Source organism: Ranitomeya imitator, chromosome 4, assembly GCF_032444005.1.
Source record: "Ranitomeya imitator isolate aRanImi1 chromosome 4, aRanImi1.pri, whole genome shotgun sequence".
Lineage (NCBI taxonomy): Eukaryota > Metazoa > Chordata > Amphibia > Anura > Dendrobatidae > Ranitomeya > Ranitomeya imitator.
In genome coordinates this window covers 626,828,857-626,850,048 of record NC_091285.1, presented here as the reverse complement: position 1 = coordinate 626,850,048, position 21,192 = coordinate 626,828,857, and the positions used below count along the sequence as shown (strand labels likewise).

General features: G+C 43.3%; 1 protein-coding gene across 1 annotated transcript in view; it reads right to left on the bottom strand.

The window, feature by feature from the left end:
• Positions 1-21,192, bottom strand: part of LOXL2 (lysyl oxidase like 2) — an 80,808-nt gene that overhangs the window by 28,084 nt on the left and 31,532 nt on the right. The window contains exons 2-4 of the mRNA XM_069766668.1: positions 10,526-10,607; positions 8,232-8,603; positions 6,106-6,281 (exon numbers count right to left, since the gene is read on the bottom strand). Of these exons, the coding sequence (XP_069622769.1) occupies positions 6,106-6,281; positions 8,232-8,568 (513 nt within the window). The 5' untranslated portion in view covers positions 8,569-8,603; positions 10,526-10,607. The remainder of the gene's footprint in view (positions 1-6,105; positions 6,282-8,231; positions 8,604-10,525; positions 10,608-21,192) is intronic.

Sequence of the window (21,192 nt, the reverse complement as noted above, 5' to 3'; positions counted from 1 at the left end):
TATTGGGGGAGTATCAATGTAACTGCATGGACACTCCAAAACTGTAACAGTCGCATCAAAAATTTCAGAAGTTTTCAGATATCGAAGGCACATAACATAGAAAATCACTATATAACATTTGGTTCATTAGGCCCCTACTTGGGGCTTATAAATGACTCACCTTACACCAGAAAAATACTAATTAGTGAGAAATTACTAAGAAAATATGATGCACAAAACGCTTCAAATAAAGTGACATTTCTCCACATGATCTGGAACTCAACCAGAATATAAAAAATGCATTTTTAGTAATTCCACAATTTTCCCAACAAAATTATTTTTTTTGTTTTCGGAATGGTTCTGTCAAAATAAGATGACCCCGTTGTTACAGAACCCCCCAGCACCAAGAATGTTATGCAGTATGTATGTATAATAGTTTCCATGTGAAATGCATCAGTCCACAGGCTGCACCCCTGGACAAGATATTCTCTTTCTGACCTCCCCCCACCTTTGTAATTCCCACAGTAAATACCAGAAGGCTCCGGCCCCCTGCGGCTATTGTAATGTATGTCTGGCCAGCTGTTTTCCTATTGGCCTGCCCTGTGTATCTGTGTTTTATATTCTGTGTGCTGTAAATAAAGGTTGTTCTTAGACTGGAAATACGTAGAGAAGCAGTCAGCTTTTGTATGCTCTCATGTAATCAAGAAATTCCTGCCAGCATCCTTCATTCAGAATCTAGGAAAAGCAGATTGGATCTCCTGAAACACGGGGTGGTACTGAAAGAGGTACCCCAGCTTGGTAGACCCCGTTACACCCGTCACTGTGTAATCCCAGCAATCACCTGTAATGTGGGGGAAACCTGGCAGCAAGTGATCATATTCTCCACAGGGTTAGTGAAAGGTTTATCCCCATCTTCATAGATGCATATTGTCAGGTAATGCTTGTAAAAAAAAAAAAAATTTGCAATTTACTGCTTATTAAAATTTTGCAGTCGTTCTTCAGATGTTACCACTTTTATTAACAGCTCGTTGCCTAAGAGACCGACCACCACTGCTGTCTAGATTGTAAGCACGATGATGATTGGGAGATAACAGGTCGCTTCAGGAATCCTGGCAAGCTTCAAAGAAGTGCTTATAAGCTCACTGTAGGAGATCTTGTAAGCACTATGCATGTTCTATTGTCTAGCAGCAGTGGTCGGTTTCCAAGGCAATAAGCTGTAAACCAAATAAAACTGTAAATAGCTCAACCACGGATGAAAATTTTAATAAGCAGTAAATTACAAAATTGCTTGTATTCGCAAGCACTATCTAACAATATACCCAATTATGAAGCGGGGAATAACCCTTTAAGCATCATACCATAATCAATAGGGTGTCTGTGCAAGATACAGATGCCCGATCCTCCAGAGATAGGAGGTCCCCACAGTAAACTGAGCAGATATATAACATACCCCTGAGTCTGGGATCATTAGATAGAGTATTCTGTATGATGGGGTACTGAATGTGGCCTGTACGGTGTAGTCTTTCGTAAATGTATTTCTAGGTTTATGAGTTATTTCAATTAGTATTCACCAATAGTAAGATAAATATGAGATGAACCACTTTGGGATTGCCATTGTAAGGAGTGTTAGCTCAGCAGTCTAGCCAAGGGTCCGGGATAACAGCGCTCTGTTATAGCCATCTACACCCCCAGAGTGAGTCACAGTCAGCGCTCCGCTCTACGTGACCACAGCAGAATGAAGGGGGAGGCCCGGTCCTATAGGGGGTGTCTGCCAGATGTAGTTTTAACCCCACAGGGCCCGTTTAGACACACACATATTGTATTTTATAGACGTCTCTTTCCATTATGAAAAGAACTATTTATAACTGGACATAAATCAAGAAATATCTAAATGCCTATATACAGTGGGTACGGAAAGTATTCAGACCCCTTAAAATTTTTCCCTCTTTGTTTCATTGCAGCCATTTGGTAAAGTCAAAAAAGTTCATTTTTTTCTCATTAATGTACACTCTGCACCCCATCTTGACTAAAATAAAACAGAAATGTAGAAATTTTTGCAAATTTATTAAAAAAGAAAAACTAAAATATTGCATGGTCATAAGTATTCAGCCCCTTTGCTCAGTATTGAGTAGAAGCACCTTTTGAGCTAGTACAGCCATGAGTCTTCTTGGGAATGATGCAACAAGTTTTTCCACACCTGGATTTGGGGATCCTCTGCCATTCTTCCTTGCAGATCGTCTCCAGTTCAGTCAGGCTGGATGGTGAACGTTGGTGGACAGCCATTTTCAGGAATCTCCAGAGATGCTCAATTGGGTTTAGGTCAGCGTTCTAGCTGGGTCAGTCAAGAATGGTCACAGAGTTGTTCTGAAGCCACTCCTTTGTTATTTTAGCTGTGTGCTTAGGGTAATTGCCTTGTTGGAAGGTGAACCTTCGGCCAAGTTTGAGGTCCAGAGCACTCTGGAAGAGGCTTTCATTCAGGATATCTCTGTACTTGGCCGCATTCATGTTTCCTTCAATGGCAACCAGTCGTCCTGTCCCTGCAGCTGAAAAATACCCCCATAGCATGAAGCTGCCACCACCATGTTTCACTGTTGGGATTGTATTGGGCAGGTGATGAGCAGTTTCTGCTTTTCTCCACACATACCGCTTAGAATTATCACCAAAAAGGTCTATTTTCGTGTCATAAGACCACATAATCTAATTTTCTTTCATATGTCTTGTACTGAGGAGAGGCCACTCTGCCATAAAGGCCCGACTGGTGGAGGGCTGCAGTGATAGTTGAGTTTGTGGAACTTTCTTCCATCTCCCTACTGCATCTCTGGAGCTCAGCCACAGTGATCTTGAGGTTCTTCTTTACCTCTCTCACCAAGGCTCTTCTCCCACGATTTCTCAGTTTGGCTGGACGGCCAGGTCTAGGAAGACTTTTGGTGGTCCCAAACTTCTTCTATTTAAGGATTATAGAGGCCACTGTGCTCCTGAGTACTGCAGAAATTCTGTTGTAACCTTGGCCAGATCTGTGCCGTGCCACAATTCTGTCTCTGAGCTCCTTGGCTAGTTCCTTTGACCTCATGATTCTCATTTGGTCTGACATGCACTGTGAGCTGTGAGGTCTTATATAGACAGGTGTGTGCCTTTCCATATCAAGTCCTATCAGTTTAATTAAACACAGCTGGACTCCAATGAAGGAGTAGAACCATCTCAAGGAAGATCACAAGGAAATGGACAGCATGTGACTAAAATATGAGTGTCTAAGCAAAGGGTCTGAATACTTATGACCATGTGATACGGAATACTTTCCGTACCCACTGTATATATACTGTATGTATTAGTGATAGCCATGTGTAGGCAAATAAAGCCTGGCAAAGGTAATGTGGTCAGTAAAGATTATTTGCCAGGGCCCGATAACTGCTATCTTTGCTGTCTTGATGATACAGATACCCATGCTGGGGTCTATGAGTTTCATCCTACACCTCTAAAATATATGTCTCCAATTCCACTGCATGCAGGAGCCTGGTCTGTTTTACTAAGCAGGGTAATACATGCAATACCGGGCAACTCCTGTACCCTTCTGCAATCTACAGACATGATTGACCAGAGTTTTACAACAACTGTCTAAATGTCTAAATATCACTGGTTCCAGCGGCGGACCCTCCATCTTCTTTCCTCATTGGCCGCCCTTCTCTTTTCCTGAGTTTGTTGAGATACCATGATAACCTAGAATGACTCTCTTACATCCCATTTCACAGGCTTTATAGACTGGCTCAGGCAGCAACACACTGCCTGAGTATTCAGGTAGTTAGCTTTCTCGCCACTACTTAGTACACTGTTGGAAAGTAGACAACCCCTTTAACTCTGCTATGCTGCTGGGCTCTGCTACTTCAGTAGTTTTAACCAGCTCTGCTTCTTTTCTTGGCTCTGCTATATGTACAAGACTTCACAGCTGTATAGTTATTGTGACTCTGCTTCATCAGTCTCCCTTCAATGAATTTGCAGCTACCCTGTGGACTACTACTTAACTCCTCCAGTTGCCAGCCAGCCATTACTGCCTCCATTGATCCAGCCTGTCCATCCCACAGCACCAATGTCATCTGTCTGTGCTGCTCAACATCTCATCCGAAACCGAAGCCTTTCGAGAATCCACCTGACCAGGTGAGACATAACACTGAACCTGTCCTAAGGAGACAAGATGAACTTTCTGCAGAAATGCACAGAAACATCAACAGATGGGTTCACACGGAAAGCAACCCAGAGTCGGGCAAACAGGACTTATCTGCTCTGACACCATGTCTGATGGAAAAATGACTGGAGATTTGTAGAAAAACTGAGCCTAAACCTACCGCCGCACACTCCTCCAGTGTTGAGCTGTGTACACACAGTGTGCAGATTGCCTGCTATATATACCCTCGCTGAGCTATGACCACACTCTCCGCAAACACAGCTTCTTCATGCAGAAGAGAAACTGAACTTGTGACCCAGACGCTTCACACGACACCCAGACCAAACACTGTGGGCAGCAATACCGGGTCCAGACAGGCGGCAGCTCAGCCTGAGCAGAGAGTAAGCAGCGCCCAGGGGACATTGGCAGGGGCGCACCTAAAGCAAATCCCTCATATCATGCCAAAACTGATTGGGGACATAAATTGGGCAATGTCAGCCGCCCATGAGTGAAGCTGAAGAATCACCCCGGAGCTCCTTTATGGCAAGAATAGCAATTTTCTAAGTAACATTTTTCCTTTAGATCTCGTTCATGTCTCTGTAGGGTCAATGGATACAGACAGATCTTACAGTGAGCATTTTCTTCACCCCATTATATTGGTAAATTGATAAATAAGCAATTTTCGAATACTTTCTGGATCACAATGGCCGAGCGTGAGACAGTCTCAGCAGGACGTGTATGCAGCACAGTACAGTGCTGTGCATACAGTGAGCTAGGAGCTGTGTACTGTACGCTAGCCCACGCAATGCAGCGGGGGTCCGCTCCCACTCTGTAGGCCGTAGCTGAACCAGGATACCCAGCGACGGCCAGGCCTGGTATATGAGGAGTTAATATAATGTATAGTAGGGCTGCCTTTTATAGGAAGGAGGTATAATAACGATGTGCATTATTTTCCAAGGAATGTATGAGATACACACTGTGTGTGTGATGGACACCATGATGGTGATTAATGAAAAATATTACATGAGTATGTGATTAATGTCACAGTCATGTCTGTCCGCATGGGTCTTCTCATCAGAGCGACCAGTCCCTTGAGTCCAACAAGTCCTCCAAGGACACCAGCCTAAATCAAGAGTATGCATAGAGGAGAGGGCGTGCATCTGCTGATGGTTCTCATGCTACCATCGCGCACTTGAGGACTCTTAACACCCTGTTTTGCAACCATTCTTCGAGAGGAGGCCCCAAAAAACATTGGATCGGACGGAATCAGATAAGCATTTAATGTTGATGGGGACCTACTGATTGTCCCCCGATAGACTATGTCAGAGGACTGGTCATTGGAATACAATCACATGATCCTTTCCTTTTGTTCGGTGAGGAGATTAGCTGACCTGTCGAGTGGACATCTGTACGGGGGAGACGGCTGTCCGTTAAACGATCGCTCAAATGGCAGATCTGTCTATTGCGAATGGGCGGCATTAGGCCAACTTTCCTTGTTCTTTATCTTTTGATAGCTATAGAGCAGGAAGTCCAATGCAAGGTAACAAGACCAATGTAGAGAAGGCAGAGAAGCCTCTATGTTGGGCCGCCGTCTCCACTGTCGGGTCTTCTTCATCATTTGTATACTGTTCTTTGTCAGTGATTGATTTCCCATACATGTCAGTTCCCACTTGTGGACCAAACTCAAAAGAATGGTTCCGCCAAAATGTTTTTTTCACTGACAAGTTGCTAGGAAACGTTTGGGAAACCTCCATCGGTTTTATTTTTGGACATGCAGAAAAAAGCCACATGTGGTAAAAATGGACACACTGATAAAGAAATGGGTGTAAGATGGATCAGAGGCACTGATGAAAACTGGCCTGTTTTTGGAGAGCAGGAAATAAAATCAGTGACATATGAATAAGGCCGAATAATAAGGATGATGTGAAGATTCTAACTCCCATTGTTAAAAATTGTAATTGATCCCTCACCTCCAGTCTCTCCACCAAAGCATTGTCATATTTGAATCCAGGAATCCTACGGTCGCTGCATTGTACTCCCACGTCCTCGCTGTGCTTACAGTCCGTCACTCCCCAGCCATTGTGGCTGCACTCAGCAATGCTTCTCTCCCTCCCTCTGCAGTGCACGTTGTCCATCCAGATATGTCCTGTGGAGACAGTAAGCGTGGTCACATCACATCATGGTCTAGCATTTCAATAATCACATATCATTTCCACTGACTTCTATGGACATATCCTAGTACCACATTTATCATGCACTGCATAGAATATGTAGCCCTGATAGGACGGTTGAAATTATTAGAAATGATGATGACCAACCATAGATCAATGGGTGATCCAGTGTTTAGTCCTTTTTTGCAGTACCAGAGTCAGGCATGTAGATGTATGGGGTGTAGGGTTGTAACGTGGCGCGGGGAGGTAGCCATTTGTGAGGTACTCATCTCTTATGCCCTGGCACGTTACATGAAGGTGGGCATCCTGGCTGGGTGTGTGGACTTGTGCTATGCAGGCGCTACGCCCCTTGCAGTCCACATGTTTCCGATGACTTTGGTTGGCCAGGTCCAGATGTTTGACAGTTCAGTGAGTGAGACCACCACTCATATGAAACTTTTTACTCAGTGATAACTGGGGGGGTATTATATGCAGTAGATAGCGGATACATAACTTGATAAATGTTTCCTTAAAAATACGGAGCATATTTCCACACACAGTTTCAATCCCTTCCTCTTTACTCACTTGTCCTATATCTTCAACGTTCCTTTCTACTTCACCCCAGCCCAGCTCAGTACTATAGTCCAGTTCTCTACCCGCAGTTCAATGTCTTCTTTCCCCTCTAGGGAACTATATTGCCAATATGGCCGGTACTTAACTTCTCTGTCCTCGACGCTCTGGACAGGGCACTTTCTTCATCTTACGTACTCTGTCCCGCCTAGGCCCATTACCTTTATGAGTTATAAACTCTGGGCTGTACTGCTAGGCGTCCTGACCCAGAATCCATTTTCAGTCGATCAGTCTGTTCCTTCAGAAACTTCTCTTTTACTTTCTGCTAGGATCTCACTATCTTTTAGATCGGTCTCCTCTCACATTAGGGACACCCACGTCATGAGGCACTCCTCACATTAGACCTTATGTCTGCTTTCTACTCTCATTAGGCCCTTACTGACGTTCTGACAGGAAACTATCTCTATCCCTTCATCTCGGTCCCTCACACTCTGGGCTAGTCCCAACCATTAACTCTCACTTTCCCTACTGTCGAAAAACACACATCATTAACGACATTAACATATAGCACAATTCACATTACACATTACAATAACATACTTGTTCTTCAAGGGGGAAATGCGGGCAATATGTCCATCTCCTTAGAGAGGAACAAATCGCACCCAGCCCTCACTGTCTGAGGGGGCCAAACACCATAATGAATGCTTGTACTAAAATGGCACATTAATACCTTCTAATTTTGAAATATAAGAAAGAGGGACATATAGTGTGATGCAGCAATTTTTAAATCAATACCCCAGTGTTGCCTAAAACTTTATATGTGCCCACATAGAAATTTTGATGCTGCCCCCGTGTTTACACCACACAGTATGATGCCCCCCACACAAGTATTCCACTTTCCTGTATGTCCTGCTTCCATGCTTCTCTGGTCTCGGCTGCCACTCTTATGTCCTGACAATATCCAGTGACTTAAAGGTCCTTCAGTCTACCAAGACCAAACAATGCAGTAGGGATCTGATGGCCCCTGTTGCACCACTGTGTTCAACTGATATATTTGAAGTCAGGCCATACCCTCGACCTCGTGGGACAGATCCCCAAATTTGGGACTGTCTCTCTGGATCCAGGACAGTTGGAAGATACGCACTTTGCATGCTGGCGCCAGGGATCTTTAAGTTACGTCTCAAGTAACATTTTAGACACAGCGCATATTTCCAATTATTTGCCAAGTGGTTGTTTCTTATCAATACTGGCCAGTAATAATTTAGTTACAGGACTTATCATACTTATATGAGAGCATACTACCCACGCTGGGCCAGATTGGCAGATGAAGAAATATTTCTAAAAGGTATAATGGAAAATTCCTACAATGTGCTTACCTTCTCCTTTGCCATACTTGGAGCTTGGCGCCCATGAAACGGCCTCCATGTAGCCCAGGTCTCGACAGACTATGTGAGCGGCGTACAAAGAGAAATCGTCATCGCAGACAGTGCCCCACTCTCCATTATAAAATACTTCCACTCTCCCCTCGTTGTGCTTGCGTTTCTCTCCTGCCAGCCGCACGTGGATTTTTGGGGGTTCCTTAGGTGGCTTGGTGGGTTGTGGCTCAGGCGCTTGTTGTTGGTAATATTCAGGATAGTACTGCCAGTGTTCATACTGCCCCAATGTGGGTACAGTAAGAGCAAGGAAGAATAGGAATACGGGAGCCACCAACATGGTTTATAGGAAAAGTGGCGGTATTGACACCAAACCTGTAATGAAAGGAAAGACATCTATATATAGAGCATAGATGAGACCCATGAAGTGCACACAAACATCTCTATGTAGCTACCCCCTGATATCAGCACTTAGGGGCTTGAAAATATATTACACAAGTAGAGAAATATATTATTATAGTCAAATTATACAGTATATGTAGAGCTCCTCTATGTAAAAGATGCAATTGTTAGTTATTCTATAGATATTCACATCATGGTGCTATATCTTATTATAGGTTTGTCCTAGATGGCGGTAGTTTATTAAAAAGACCCAACATTTTTGTCTACCTTTAAAGGGCAATTTCACTTTAAGGCATCCTGGTGCACATTCTTGTGATGAGTAAAAAGATAATTTCCTAAATTCCCAGGATATAGGGGCTTTTCAGAAACTTCGTTGTATCAACCTTTTCTGAGCTGATTGGTTAAGTGTCGAACAACGCACATCTTTAACTAAGAGAATTTGGCTTCTGTTATCCCTTGGCATGAAGCTGTGAGATTCCAGCTCATTGGCGACTACAAAGGTACTTTTTACCGTGGTACAGTAGAAAAAGTGGAAAAATTATTAATAGAAGAGTTTCCTTTCAAGTGCTTGCCTTTGTGATCAACATGCTATAAAAGTTAACTTGTCAGCAGATTTTACAATACAAAGAGGCATAAAATGATCTAACATACATAGTAACATAGTAACATAGTTAGTAAGGCCGAAAAAAGACATTTGTCCATCCAGTTCAGCCTATATTCCATCATAATAAATCCCCAGATCTACGTCCTTCTACAGAACCTAATAATTGTATGATACAATATTGCTCTGCTCCAGGAAGACATCCAGGCCTCTCTTGAACCCCTCGACTGAGTTCGCCATCACCACCTCCTCAGGCAAGCAATTCCAGATTCTCACTGCCCTAACAGTAAAGAATCCTCTTCTATGTTGGTGGAAAAACCTTCTCTCCTCCAGACGCAAAGAATGCCCCCTTGTGCCCGTCACCTTCCTTGGTATAAACAGATCCTCAGCGAGATATTTGTATTGTCCCCTTATATACTTATACATGGTTATTAGATCGCCCCTCAGTCGTCTTTTTTCTAGACTAAATAATCCTAATTTCGCTAATCTATCTGGGTATTGTAGTTCTCCCATCCCCTTTATTAATTTTGTTGCCCTCCTTTGTACTCTCTCTAGTTCCATTATATCCTTCATGAGCACCGGTGCCCAAAACTGGACACAGTACTCCATGTGCGGTCTAACTAGGGATTTGTACAGAGGCAGTATAATGCTCTCATCATGTGTATCCAGACCTCTTTTAATGCACCCCATGATCCTGTTTGCCTTGGCAGCTGCTGCCTGGCACTGGCTGCTCCAGGTAAGTTTATCATTAACTAGGATCCCCAAGTCCTTCTCCCTGTCAGATTTACCCAGTGGTTTCCCATTCAGTGTGTAATGGTGATATTGATTCCTTCTTCCCATGTGTATAACCTTACATTTATCATTGTTAAACCTCATCTGCCACCTTTCAGCCCAAGTTTCCAACTTATCCAGATCCATCTGTAGCAGAATACTATTTTCTCTTGTATTAACTGCTTTACATAGTTTTGTATCATCTGCAAATATCGATATTTTACTGTGTAAACCTTCTACCAGATCATTAATGAATATGTTGAAGAGAACAGGTCCCAATACTGACCCCTGCGGTACCCCACTGGTCACAGCGACCCAGTTAGAGACTATACCATTTATAACCACCCTCTGCTTTCTATCACTAAGCCAGTTACTAACCCATTTACACACATTTTCCCCCAGACCAAGCATTCTCATTTTGTGTCTTATACCTGATGAGGCTGATGTACTTACTTGCATAGTCCATGACCTAATAGCTGTACAATCTATTTTGAAAGTTATAATTCAATCTTCACCCACTTACCCTGATTAACAGCGCCTCAGTATCCCGCCTTCCTCCTGCTGATGAGGTCTCACACTGCTCAGTACAAGCTGCCAATAGTGGGCTATATCAGGGGGAAAAAAAGAAATATATATCTGTTTCCCACATTTTTTTACATTTATTTTTATGACTACAAAGGACTACTAAAATGCATTTTAAATTTCGTTCCCCTCTCCATAAAATATACTTTTATAAACAGGATCCCATTTATTTTACAGGGGAGAGTAATAGCAATTAACAATAACAGTGACATAATTACTGAGTCCAAAGAAGGAAGCATTGTTAGTAGTGATGAGCGAATATACTCGTTACTCGAGATTTCCCGAGCACTCGCGGGTGTCCTCCAAGTATTTTTTTAGTGCTCGGAGATTTAGTTTTTATCGCGGCAGCTGAATGATTTACATCTGTTAGCCAGCATAAGTGCATGTGGGGGTTGCCTGGTTGCTAGGGAATCCCCACATGTACTTATGCTGGCTAACAGAGGTAAATCATACAGCTGAGGTGAGGAAAACTAAATCTCTGAGCACTAAAAAATACTCAGGACACCCGAGCGTGCTCGGGAAATCTCGAGTAACGAGTATATTCGCTCATCACTAATTGTTAGCGCTTCCTATACTATATACACAGTGCTCATTCAACATTGTGTATACACAGATTGGGAAGGCAGAGGTGGTAATAAACCTTCTCTGCCTTCTCTCTGGGAAGTCTGGCTGTGTCTGACAGCTGGGTCCCAGCTCCTGCGTCAAACTACAAGCCATTTCAGTGCTGCAGTCAGTGATTGATCACAGCTTTAAATGGTTTACGAGATTTCCCACTTTAAAGAAAGTGCACCCCAAACACTCTTAAAATACCTAAAATTACAAACAGAGCAGGTAGTCATCATCTTCCGGCTGCAGCACCAACTATCTGCAGCTGCTTGGATCTCGGTGTTTCGGCTGAAGCGGTGATGCCACATCGACAGTTCGCAAAACACCGAAATCCAAGCAGATCGTTTCACTGATTTCAGTGATTTGCTGAAGAGGTGATGCAAGATGGCAATGTGACGTTATGACTGAAGCTAAAAGGCAGAGACCCGAGCAGCGGAAGGGATCCAGTGATGGATCCCAGGAAGGCGAGTATCTGCTTGGTTTGTTATTTCACACATATAAGAGCTTAGGTAACTCCAGTTGCTATTACTGACGGATGACACATCCAACGTCTGCCAGGTATCGAGGGGGCTCAGCTCCTAAGCCTGATCTATACGCCCCACAAGTGATTTGGACTGCACAGGTCGTTAAGGTTTTACTTACAACTTGCCAATTAAAAGGAAGGCCAACCATCTAAAGACATACTGATAGGGATTCTAGATTGTGAGCCCCATCGGGGACAGTGATGATAATGTGTTCAAAATTGTAAAGCGCTGCGGAATATGTTAGCGCTATATAAAAATAAAGATTATTATTATTATTTAATATATGGCCTAGCTGAGTATGCCAGAGGCAGAGAAGTACGGTATTCCATGAGCAGCTTTCCACTCTGGGTTTCCTGAGTAGATGGCTGTCACTATGACATTAGAAAGGTCTCATGTAAACGGCTGTGTTAAATCTCTATTTTGTTTAGCCATAACAAGGCTGCCAAAGAGGTGCATGAGGCATTACTGTACCTCCATGTGCCTACAATTTCACGCGGCAGCATGCCAGGGGTTATGTCATCATACGGAACTATCTCTGTACATACAATAAATTACAGAGCCTGTGTGACAGCATATGGAGGCTGTGCAGCTCCATACAAGACGTCACTACATTGGGCTTCCTACGCTAGGACATAGATAGCACCCAAAGCACACTGCTCATAGTGGGAATGAGGAAAATTGCTGTTGGACTAGAGGGTTTCCATACTAGTAGGGAAGGAGGCATCATATTGTGTGTGGGAGCATCATTGTGTTGGAGAGAAGACTTTGGGAGTCATCATTCTGTGTATGCGGGGCATCATACTGTGCTCCTTGAGACAATTAGGGAGCATCAATGTGTGTTGGAGGCATGTTTGGGTACCATAAAGTGTTAAGGAGCAGTGTGTGAGTGTCATACTGCACGAAGATCATAAAAGGGGTATCAAACTCTGTGGGAACAATAAGAAACTTCAATAGGGGCACTGCACTACCATGGCAGCACAAAAGGGACTGAGCAGGGGTAAGGGTGTTGAAAATGTGCTGCTAAGTGGCCCTCTTTCCTGTCCTTTACATTTGCGATGTATGAGGTGAGTATATGAACAGGGTGGTGTTATCTGTAATATTCCGTTGGAATGTTCACCCATCTGTAAATGTGAAATATGCTTAGATTGTTCTAATATTTGCAAGTTGAAACTGATAGAAAAATGCTGAGTATGATGAGAGACTCCAGGTCTATATGACAGTCAGACACTAGGCCTCAAACCTGTCTCAGAGGAAACGTGGCCTAGTTGCCCATAGCAACCACAGTATACTCACCATTGTGAAAAAAAAACAATAAGAGCTGTTGGTTGTTACTGACACCAGAACCATTTTTCTTTTAGAATTTAGAGCTGTTGATTAGTGATGAGCGAGTGTACTCGTTGCTCGGGTTTTCCCGAGCACGCTCGGGTGGTCTCCGATTATTTGTTAGTTTCGGAGATTTCGTTTTCATCGCGCAGCTGAATGATTTACAGCTACTACCCAGCCTGAGTACATGTGGGGGTTGCCTGGTTGCTAGGTAATCCCCACGTGTTCAAGCTGTCTAGTAGCTGCAAATCATGCTGCTGAGGCGATGAAAACGAAATCTCCGAACAGTTACAAATACTCGGAGACCACCCGAGCGTGCTCGGGAAAACCTGAGCAACGAGTATACTCGCTCATCACTACTGGTGACGTTTCTAGTTTCTCCACAACCTAAAGGAAAAAGTAGCCGACTACTATATATACAGAGGCATTAAAGGAAGGGAGGAAGGGTGTAGCCGAGGGGTTGGGGTTCAAGATAAGCAACAGGCCACTTTTCCTTACCCGGGATATAATAAATACAGGATGAAGGTATATTGACTTGGAGAAAAAAAGCTGAACTATGACCCATTTGACTGACACCAAAAACCTGAATATAGAGAATATAAAAGGAGTTGTGTAAAGAAGACCAGTGTGATCTGGCTTCATAGGAAACATTGAATTTCATCTGGCGTCTATGGGGACTGGCCCTGTGCTATGAGCGTGGTAATGTACAGAATGTCCTCGATAGCATGATTATTATGAGTAGGTGGAAGTTCATATCCCCTTGGAAAACAAAGTCTTCCTGTACCCCTTCCCCCTGCAGCCTTACAGAAGCTGCCCCCTCCCTGTCTGACTCTCCTAGACTACTCTGAGTAGGAGGGGGGGTTCCTGAGTCTGAATTTTTCCATAATGAAGTCATGCCGAAAATGACATCACTGGAAGTAGGAACAGGGGGATACCCCTGATGTGCATGATACTTGCTGAGCTGGTAGAGCCAGCAGCCATCACAAGGCCCATCACTACAGGAACATTGCTCCACACATAAATCCTGAGCTCAGATTCCTGCAGGAATCCTTATTGCATAAAGTAACTTTTTCCACACCTTGTCAGAAGTAAAATGTCAGACAGCTGAAGTTTTATGGGTGAGGGGGACAGGACGGCACTTGTTCCGCACCTCTGACTTCCTCTACTGCAGAACAATAAGACTTCTTGTTATACTATGTAATGCTATAGCTGGCTGCCACTCACAAGGCCTATAATATTCCAGTAAATAAAAAAAAAAATAATAATAATAATATAAATAATAAAAGTGAATTCAAATTTTAAAATTCAATTATTTCTCTATATTTTTTTTCAAATCACTTTTAGACTATGTTCACACGTTGCATTTTTGCAGCTTTAATTTTGCAGGCAAAACCTGCTCTCTTGGCTATAAAAAAGCTGCTTACAAAAATCAGGGTTTGCTGATTTTTTTTGCTGCATATTTGCACTTCCTCATTGTTTTCTATGGTGAAAAAATGCTGTAAAAACACTGAAAAAAAATGACATGCTGTAAAGGTATGTGCACACGTTGCGGATTTTGCTGCGGATCCGCAGCGGATTGGCCGCTGTGGATTCGCAGCAGTTTTCCCTGAGTTTACAGTACCATATAAACCTATGGAAAACAAAATCCGCAGTGCACATGCTGAGGAAAAAACTGCGCGCAAACGTAGCGTTGTTTATTCCGCAGCATGTTCATTCTTTGTGCGGATTCTGCAGCGTTTTACACCTGTTCCATAATAGGAATCTACACAAAAGCCGCCAAAAAATCTCGGTAAATCCGAAGTAATTCCGCAGGTAATGCGCAGTGCGGTTTACCTGCGGATTTACCAAAATCAGTCCGGAAAAATCTGCACCACTTTCCGCAATGTGTGCACGTGGCCCAAATCTGCAGCCACGTGGGCATGAGATTTTGCTGGTACAAGGTTTTGTGACAAAATTATGCAGAAAAAAAGCAACAAAAATGCAATGTGTGCACATACTATTACCCTAAATCCTTTGTGAGGAGCTCATTGCATTAAAATACAGAACTGTACTAGAACTTGTTCACACGTAGCATTTTTTTCGATGGCAAATGCTATTTTTTTTTGCTTTTCTGAACTTTTTTAAAAAGATAGTATATGAATTCTTGAAGCAGCTGAGCAGTGTTTGAAAGTATGAAAAATAGACAGAAAACACATCAGAAACAAACATTTTAATGCAGAATTTTTCTGGCATTTATCTGCGTTTTTCTCCACATCAACAACAAAACAAACAATGTAATAAACAGTATTGTATGTTATGGTGCAAGCACCTGTAAGAAGTAGGCAGAAAAAAAAACCCAGCATTTCCGCACGTGGGAAAATGGCCTACAAGAGCGCCCAGACAAGGTTTTCTCCATTGGAATTTTCACTGGCAACTTTTTCCTGAAGCGGCTTTGCCATTTTCTTCTCTGTGGCTCCACTGGTGGAGGCTCTTTACTATATCTTCTGATAAGACAGTGGGTAGCTTCTGCTCAGAAGAAGGGCCCTACTGTGCCTTCAAATACCTCAGATTTCATAGAAATGGATTTTTCTTACATTCCATATAAACTGAATCCAAGGTTGGACCCCACAATGAAATTCTATGCAGCCCTACAGTTTACTATTAGCTGACCCCTTGTTTAGGAAGTTTCTTCAATCATGTATTTTATTTATTGCTCCAACATATTCCAGGGCGCTGCACAGTGAATATCAACACCCACATTGGGGCTCACGATCTAAATTTTTGGTGAAACTACAGTACGCCGAGAAAACTCACGTAAACCCATACAAAGTCCATACAGATGGTTCCGTGGAGCTGGATGCGTACCTGGAATATCTGTGAGGTAACAGTACTAACCACTGAGTCATCAGAATATAAGGATTACGGGGGTGTTATTTGGGCAATTGCCCATTATACCCATCCTGATCGTACATCCACAGCCGGTGCTCGTCCTCCACATCACCAGTTATGTATCTTGCACATACAGTAAGGCGTTCTTACAAGGGGACTCGGGCCGGGATGTTACACATTATTTTCCATGCCTTGTGAGACGTGCACTGACTATGCACATACTGTACTTAGATTTTATTGTCATTTGGAAATATTTACGGAGCACCTTGCAGCACCCCCACACGCTCGCTGTAAAACCACACTGCCATGTAATTTGTCGTCACGTAAAAAGGAAACGTCTAAAAAAACTGGAGATCTAGTGATACACGGAAATCTTATCCTGACCATATACAAATAAGAGAGGCTATGCAACCATCTGCGGCTGCTTACGTTGTGTCTGTGAATGTCATTCACATATATAAGATCTAAATGTAGACAGAAAAACAAACATTGCTGAGACCCCAGACATATGAGCAGTCACCTTCTCAGAAAGACTGTCATTCATACCCAGTGAATGGTAATTGGAGCCCACAATTAACAATAAACAGTCCTTTGGTCAACCTAGAATTTCTATTAAAGGGTTATTCTCATCATCAATCTTCAGGAGCGCACAGCTTCCTAGCCTCCCCACTTCCTAGGTGTTGTAGAGCAGCGGGGGTCCTGATTGATTGATTGACAGTTCAGACAAGCAGCAACCTTGGGCTACTGGTGCTCTCCCATGTGGTGGCATAAGAGGAAGAACTAAAGCTGATGGGATCCAAAGATCTGGCAAAGAGCCTGTAAGCGCTGGGTTTCATTCCTTGGAAACCGGTCACCACTGATGGACTACAACTGGATGACAACCAATATGATTGCAGATCCCAAAGTGTTGGTTGCCCATCATTAGTAGTGTCGTTTATGGGTTTACTTCTTGAAGGCAAGAGCATCCATCTATATGGACATGAAGGTCATAGAAAGCGGAATCAAATGATACCTTGATATTAGCGATCAGATGAATGGTTCCCAAGAAATCAATTATTTACTTACATTAATCTGGCATGGAGATCTTTTCAGCTCTTTTGCATATAAGAAAAATGTGGATTACTCAGGAACCATTTATGGGATCACAGATATCAAGGTATCATTTGATTCATCTTTCTATGCCCATGCCCATATTGACGGCTTGGGAATGTAGATCCTATTGACAAATCCCCTTTAAAATAAAAACAAAATGCCCTTGTGACCAGCCGGTTATTAAAGGTCAGGGTCCTGGAACTCATGGCAAGGGTGGCGCCACGAGAAGGGTAATACCCTTGGGGATGAACGGTGCCAACAAGTCACTTTGTCTTAGACTGGTTTCACACATCCATCATTCTTGGGCCGAGGCTGTTGTGCTTGGGTCAGGAGACCCATGGCCAGTCCAGACATCGTATTACAGACATGCACCATAAATGTCGTAACTGTAAAACTATCCGGAACCAGGCACTAAAATACTTGGCTATGGCATCAAATAAACCTTTGATCTAGGTAAGAGGACGTATGGCTAGAACTCTGGCAATATAACAGTATAACAAGGAGGACCAATGGAAATAATGCATAACCACATGATGAAGGCCATGTGGTGTCCACCAGAACACGATACCTCCCAACATTACAATCCGTATTCACAAGACACTGTTGAACCTCACACCCCACACGATTTGTAATGTTTTTCTCTATTCATCTTTGTAGTTGTTTGACAATGTCAGGTCTGTTACATGACAAATGTGCTACATACTTGTATGTAACTGGAGCTCAGCTTTTAGAAGACACCCCTGACCTTCTAAGCGAGGCTTAGCCTAAAACTATAGATCACTTCCTCTGGAAATGTCTTTATTACATGAGTGAAGCCTATTGTACGTGGATGTGTATGGTATTCTCATTAGTTCTAGGATGATTTCTTTGGTAAGATACATGTTTGTTCTCTACTCTCCCTGTTGCACCACTATCCATGGAAAGACTGACATCACTGTTTTTCTAGACCACAATGCCTTGGTAAGATCCAGCAATCATCGTACATGGGGAGATCAGACGGGGACAGTGGACGGTTAGTTGGGTGGTCTCCAGTGGAAGAGATCTTCAGATGTGAGGAGGATGAATAAAGTCTCTTCTGTACAGCAGACTACTACATCAAGGTTTTGGTCCCGACACCACTTTCTAGGATCTTTTGATGTAGACTTGAAGGAGAAATGTCTGACAATCTAAAATGACAGTCAGCTGATAAGGAGACAAGAGTTATTGCCAGTAAGGCGCTGGAATGTCAGAAATATCCTTACTCTTTGGTATTTCTCCGACCATAAGCTTTTCTTCATTCTAACTAAAGCCAAATTTTTCTGGTGATGCCCATGTTATTTCCTAGACCTTGCCTTCCAGTAAGTCCTTATTTAGACACCCATGTTTTATGCACTGTATTTGTTGATCATGAGTCGAAAACAAACCCATCATAATCTATGGGGCTGTCGACATGTTTGTGGACACCCTTAAAAAATGGAGAAGTCTGATTTTAATATAAATGTAGCACGATCATATCTATGGATCAGGCTAAGTTGAGAAATCTCCCACTTTTCATCCACAAAAGGTGGATGATTTGTCACCCGTATCGTCACTTGCGCGACATCCTTATGTCCGTTTTTGACATATGGTATCTGTATTTATACAGCAAAATTACACAAGGCCGGATACATTAATAACTGCAATGGATCAGTTTGAAATGGATGGTGTCCATATTCCATCCTTTTTTTTTGCGCACCATTGGAATGTATAGGTGAGTCTCGTTTCGAAAAGACTAGCACAGGTTTCATTTTTTATTTGTCCGAGTGAGAAGATGTTCATGTGAACTAGCACATATAAAGAAAGAAACAGGTAAACTTGAATTTTTCGTCAAGACATATATAAATGAAGTCAATGGGGTCAGAAAAGAATGAAAAGCGTATAACAATATCTGTGGACTGAACGTCTGCTCAGTGTCAGGCGTCTGCCTCGTCGTGAGCAGTCACAGGCAGTGCGCAGCGCTGTAGGCACCGGCCATATGGGAGTCAAGACTTTATTAGGCTCTGATCACAGATTCCTGTGTGTCGGCCCCAGGCCCAATCACGATGACAGACCCCTGTGTATACCCACCGAGCCTGTGTCTGCTTGTCCTGAGTAAGCGGTTTTATCCCGTTCTAATAAAAAGAGGTATAAGGGATCCATGTGCACCCGGGACACCTAAGTGCACACAAACCCTCAGATAATACTGGCCCTATGTATGGTATGTACACGCTGCTACCTAACCACATATACACAACACTAGCCCATATCTATCACCGGTCCAACATGGCGGGCGTACTGCTGAAGTATGGCCATTGCCACTTGCTCTGACACAATAAGTAATGACATATCTATGAACAGCGAGTGGCACAACAGGGCATATAATCACTGGCAGGACATGCTGTGATACCAACAGTCAGTGCCGGTCTCGCCCATATACACTGTATTCCCTGCTCCTCAGCACCGGTACATTATTATCCCCTACTCTATGTATAGAAATTTCTGCTTTCCCGGCAAGTTTACTGTTCCACAAATGCATCTCCAGTTACCAGAGACGGGTCTGACCGGGCCCGGAGGCCTTCTTCTCACACAAAACCTCATATTCCAGTGATGTCATCTCCCAGTTATTTCGGTGGAGCTGAGATGGGTCCAGGGAGGAAGATGATGAAAGGTGAAGATTAAAGGGGAACTCCAAGAAATATATCATCTTTAGAACTAACCAGACCAAACCACAAGATTTAATAAGGCCCTTTACTTGAGTAAATCCTAATGGTGCTAAATATCTCCTGTCAGTAATGAACATAACAGAACCGCCATGAAAGAAGATAATAAATGCTTGTCCTTCTGTCTTATGGAAACTGGTGATGTCAATGTTATGGCACTATGCCACTATATCAGGCACTTAATAGGATACCAGCTGGCATTTATAGGGGCACTGTGGGGAAACTATGACTGCTAGTTAAGATAGTTAGCATTGCTGATAGTTTGGGGAACTTTTCAGCTGGGGCATGGTAATTCGATCAGTGGCGGCACTGCTGTCTTTACTAGATCAGTGGCGGCACTGCTGTCTTTATTGGATCAGTGGCGGCACTGCTGTCTTTATTGGATCAGTGGCGGCACTGCTGTCTTTATTGGATCAGTGGCGGCACTGCTGTCTTTACTGGATCAGTGGCGGCACTGCTGTCTTTATTGGATCAGTGGCGGCACTGCTGTCTTTATTGGACCAGTGGCGGCACTGCTGTCTTTATTGGATCAGTGGCGGCACTGCTGTCTTTACTGGATCAGTGGCGGCACTGCTGTCTTTATTGGATCAGTGGCGGCACTGCTGTCTTTATTGGATCAGTGGCTTCACTGCTGTCTTTACTGGATCAGTGGCGGCACTGCTGTCTTTATTGGATCAGTGGCGGCACTGCTGTCTTTATTGGATCAGTGGCGGTACTGCTATCTTTATTGGATGAGTGGCGGTACTGCTATCTTTATTGGATCAGTGGCGGCACTGCTGTCTTTATTGGATCAGTAAGGAAATAATGGTGTGCACTCGGGACAGAGGTAAGTAGGTGCTGGTAAAACAGACCGTGTGGTCCAAAACAGTCCAATATCAAAAATTACCGCACACTTGAAGCTGGTATGATGCAAATATATAACCAGTTTATTGTGTTCACAAAACAGGTTGCCACAAAAAGGAAACAAAAAGTGCAAATAGAAACCCAACGTTTCGTCCCTCCCGGGCCTTATTCATGGGGTTTGCCACAGCAGCAGGGCGCAGGAGCGCTGCTCATCCAGCACCTTCCATTTACGTCACTACAAGCCTCAGGAGTGCTGCCCGCACGGGTCATCCAGCTATACACAGTAACCCCATGAATAAGGCCCAGGAGGGTCGAAACGTTGGGTTTCTATCTGCACTTTTTGTTTCCTTTTTGTGGCAACCTGTTTTGTGAACACAATAAACTTGTTATATATTTGCATCATACCAGCTTCAAGTGTGCAGTAATTTTTGATATTGGACTTTATTGGATCAGTGGCGGCACTGCTGTCTTTATTGGATCAGAGGCGGTACCGCTATCTTTATTGGATCAGTGGCGGCACTGCTGTCTTTATTGGATCAGTGGCGGCACTGCAGAAGTCACAGTTATGGAAACACTAACGAAACTAAAAAGTGACTAATGAAAAAGCATGAAAATATATGTGGAATGGATGTTGG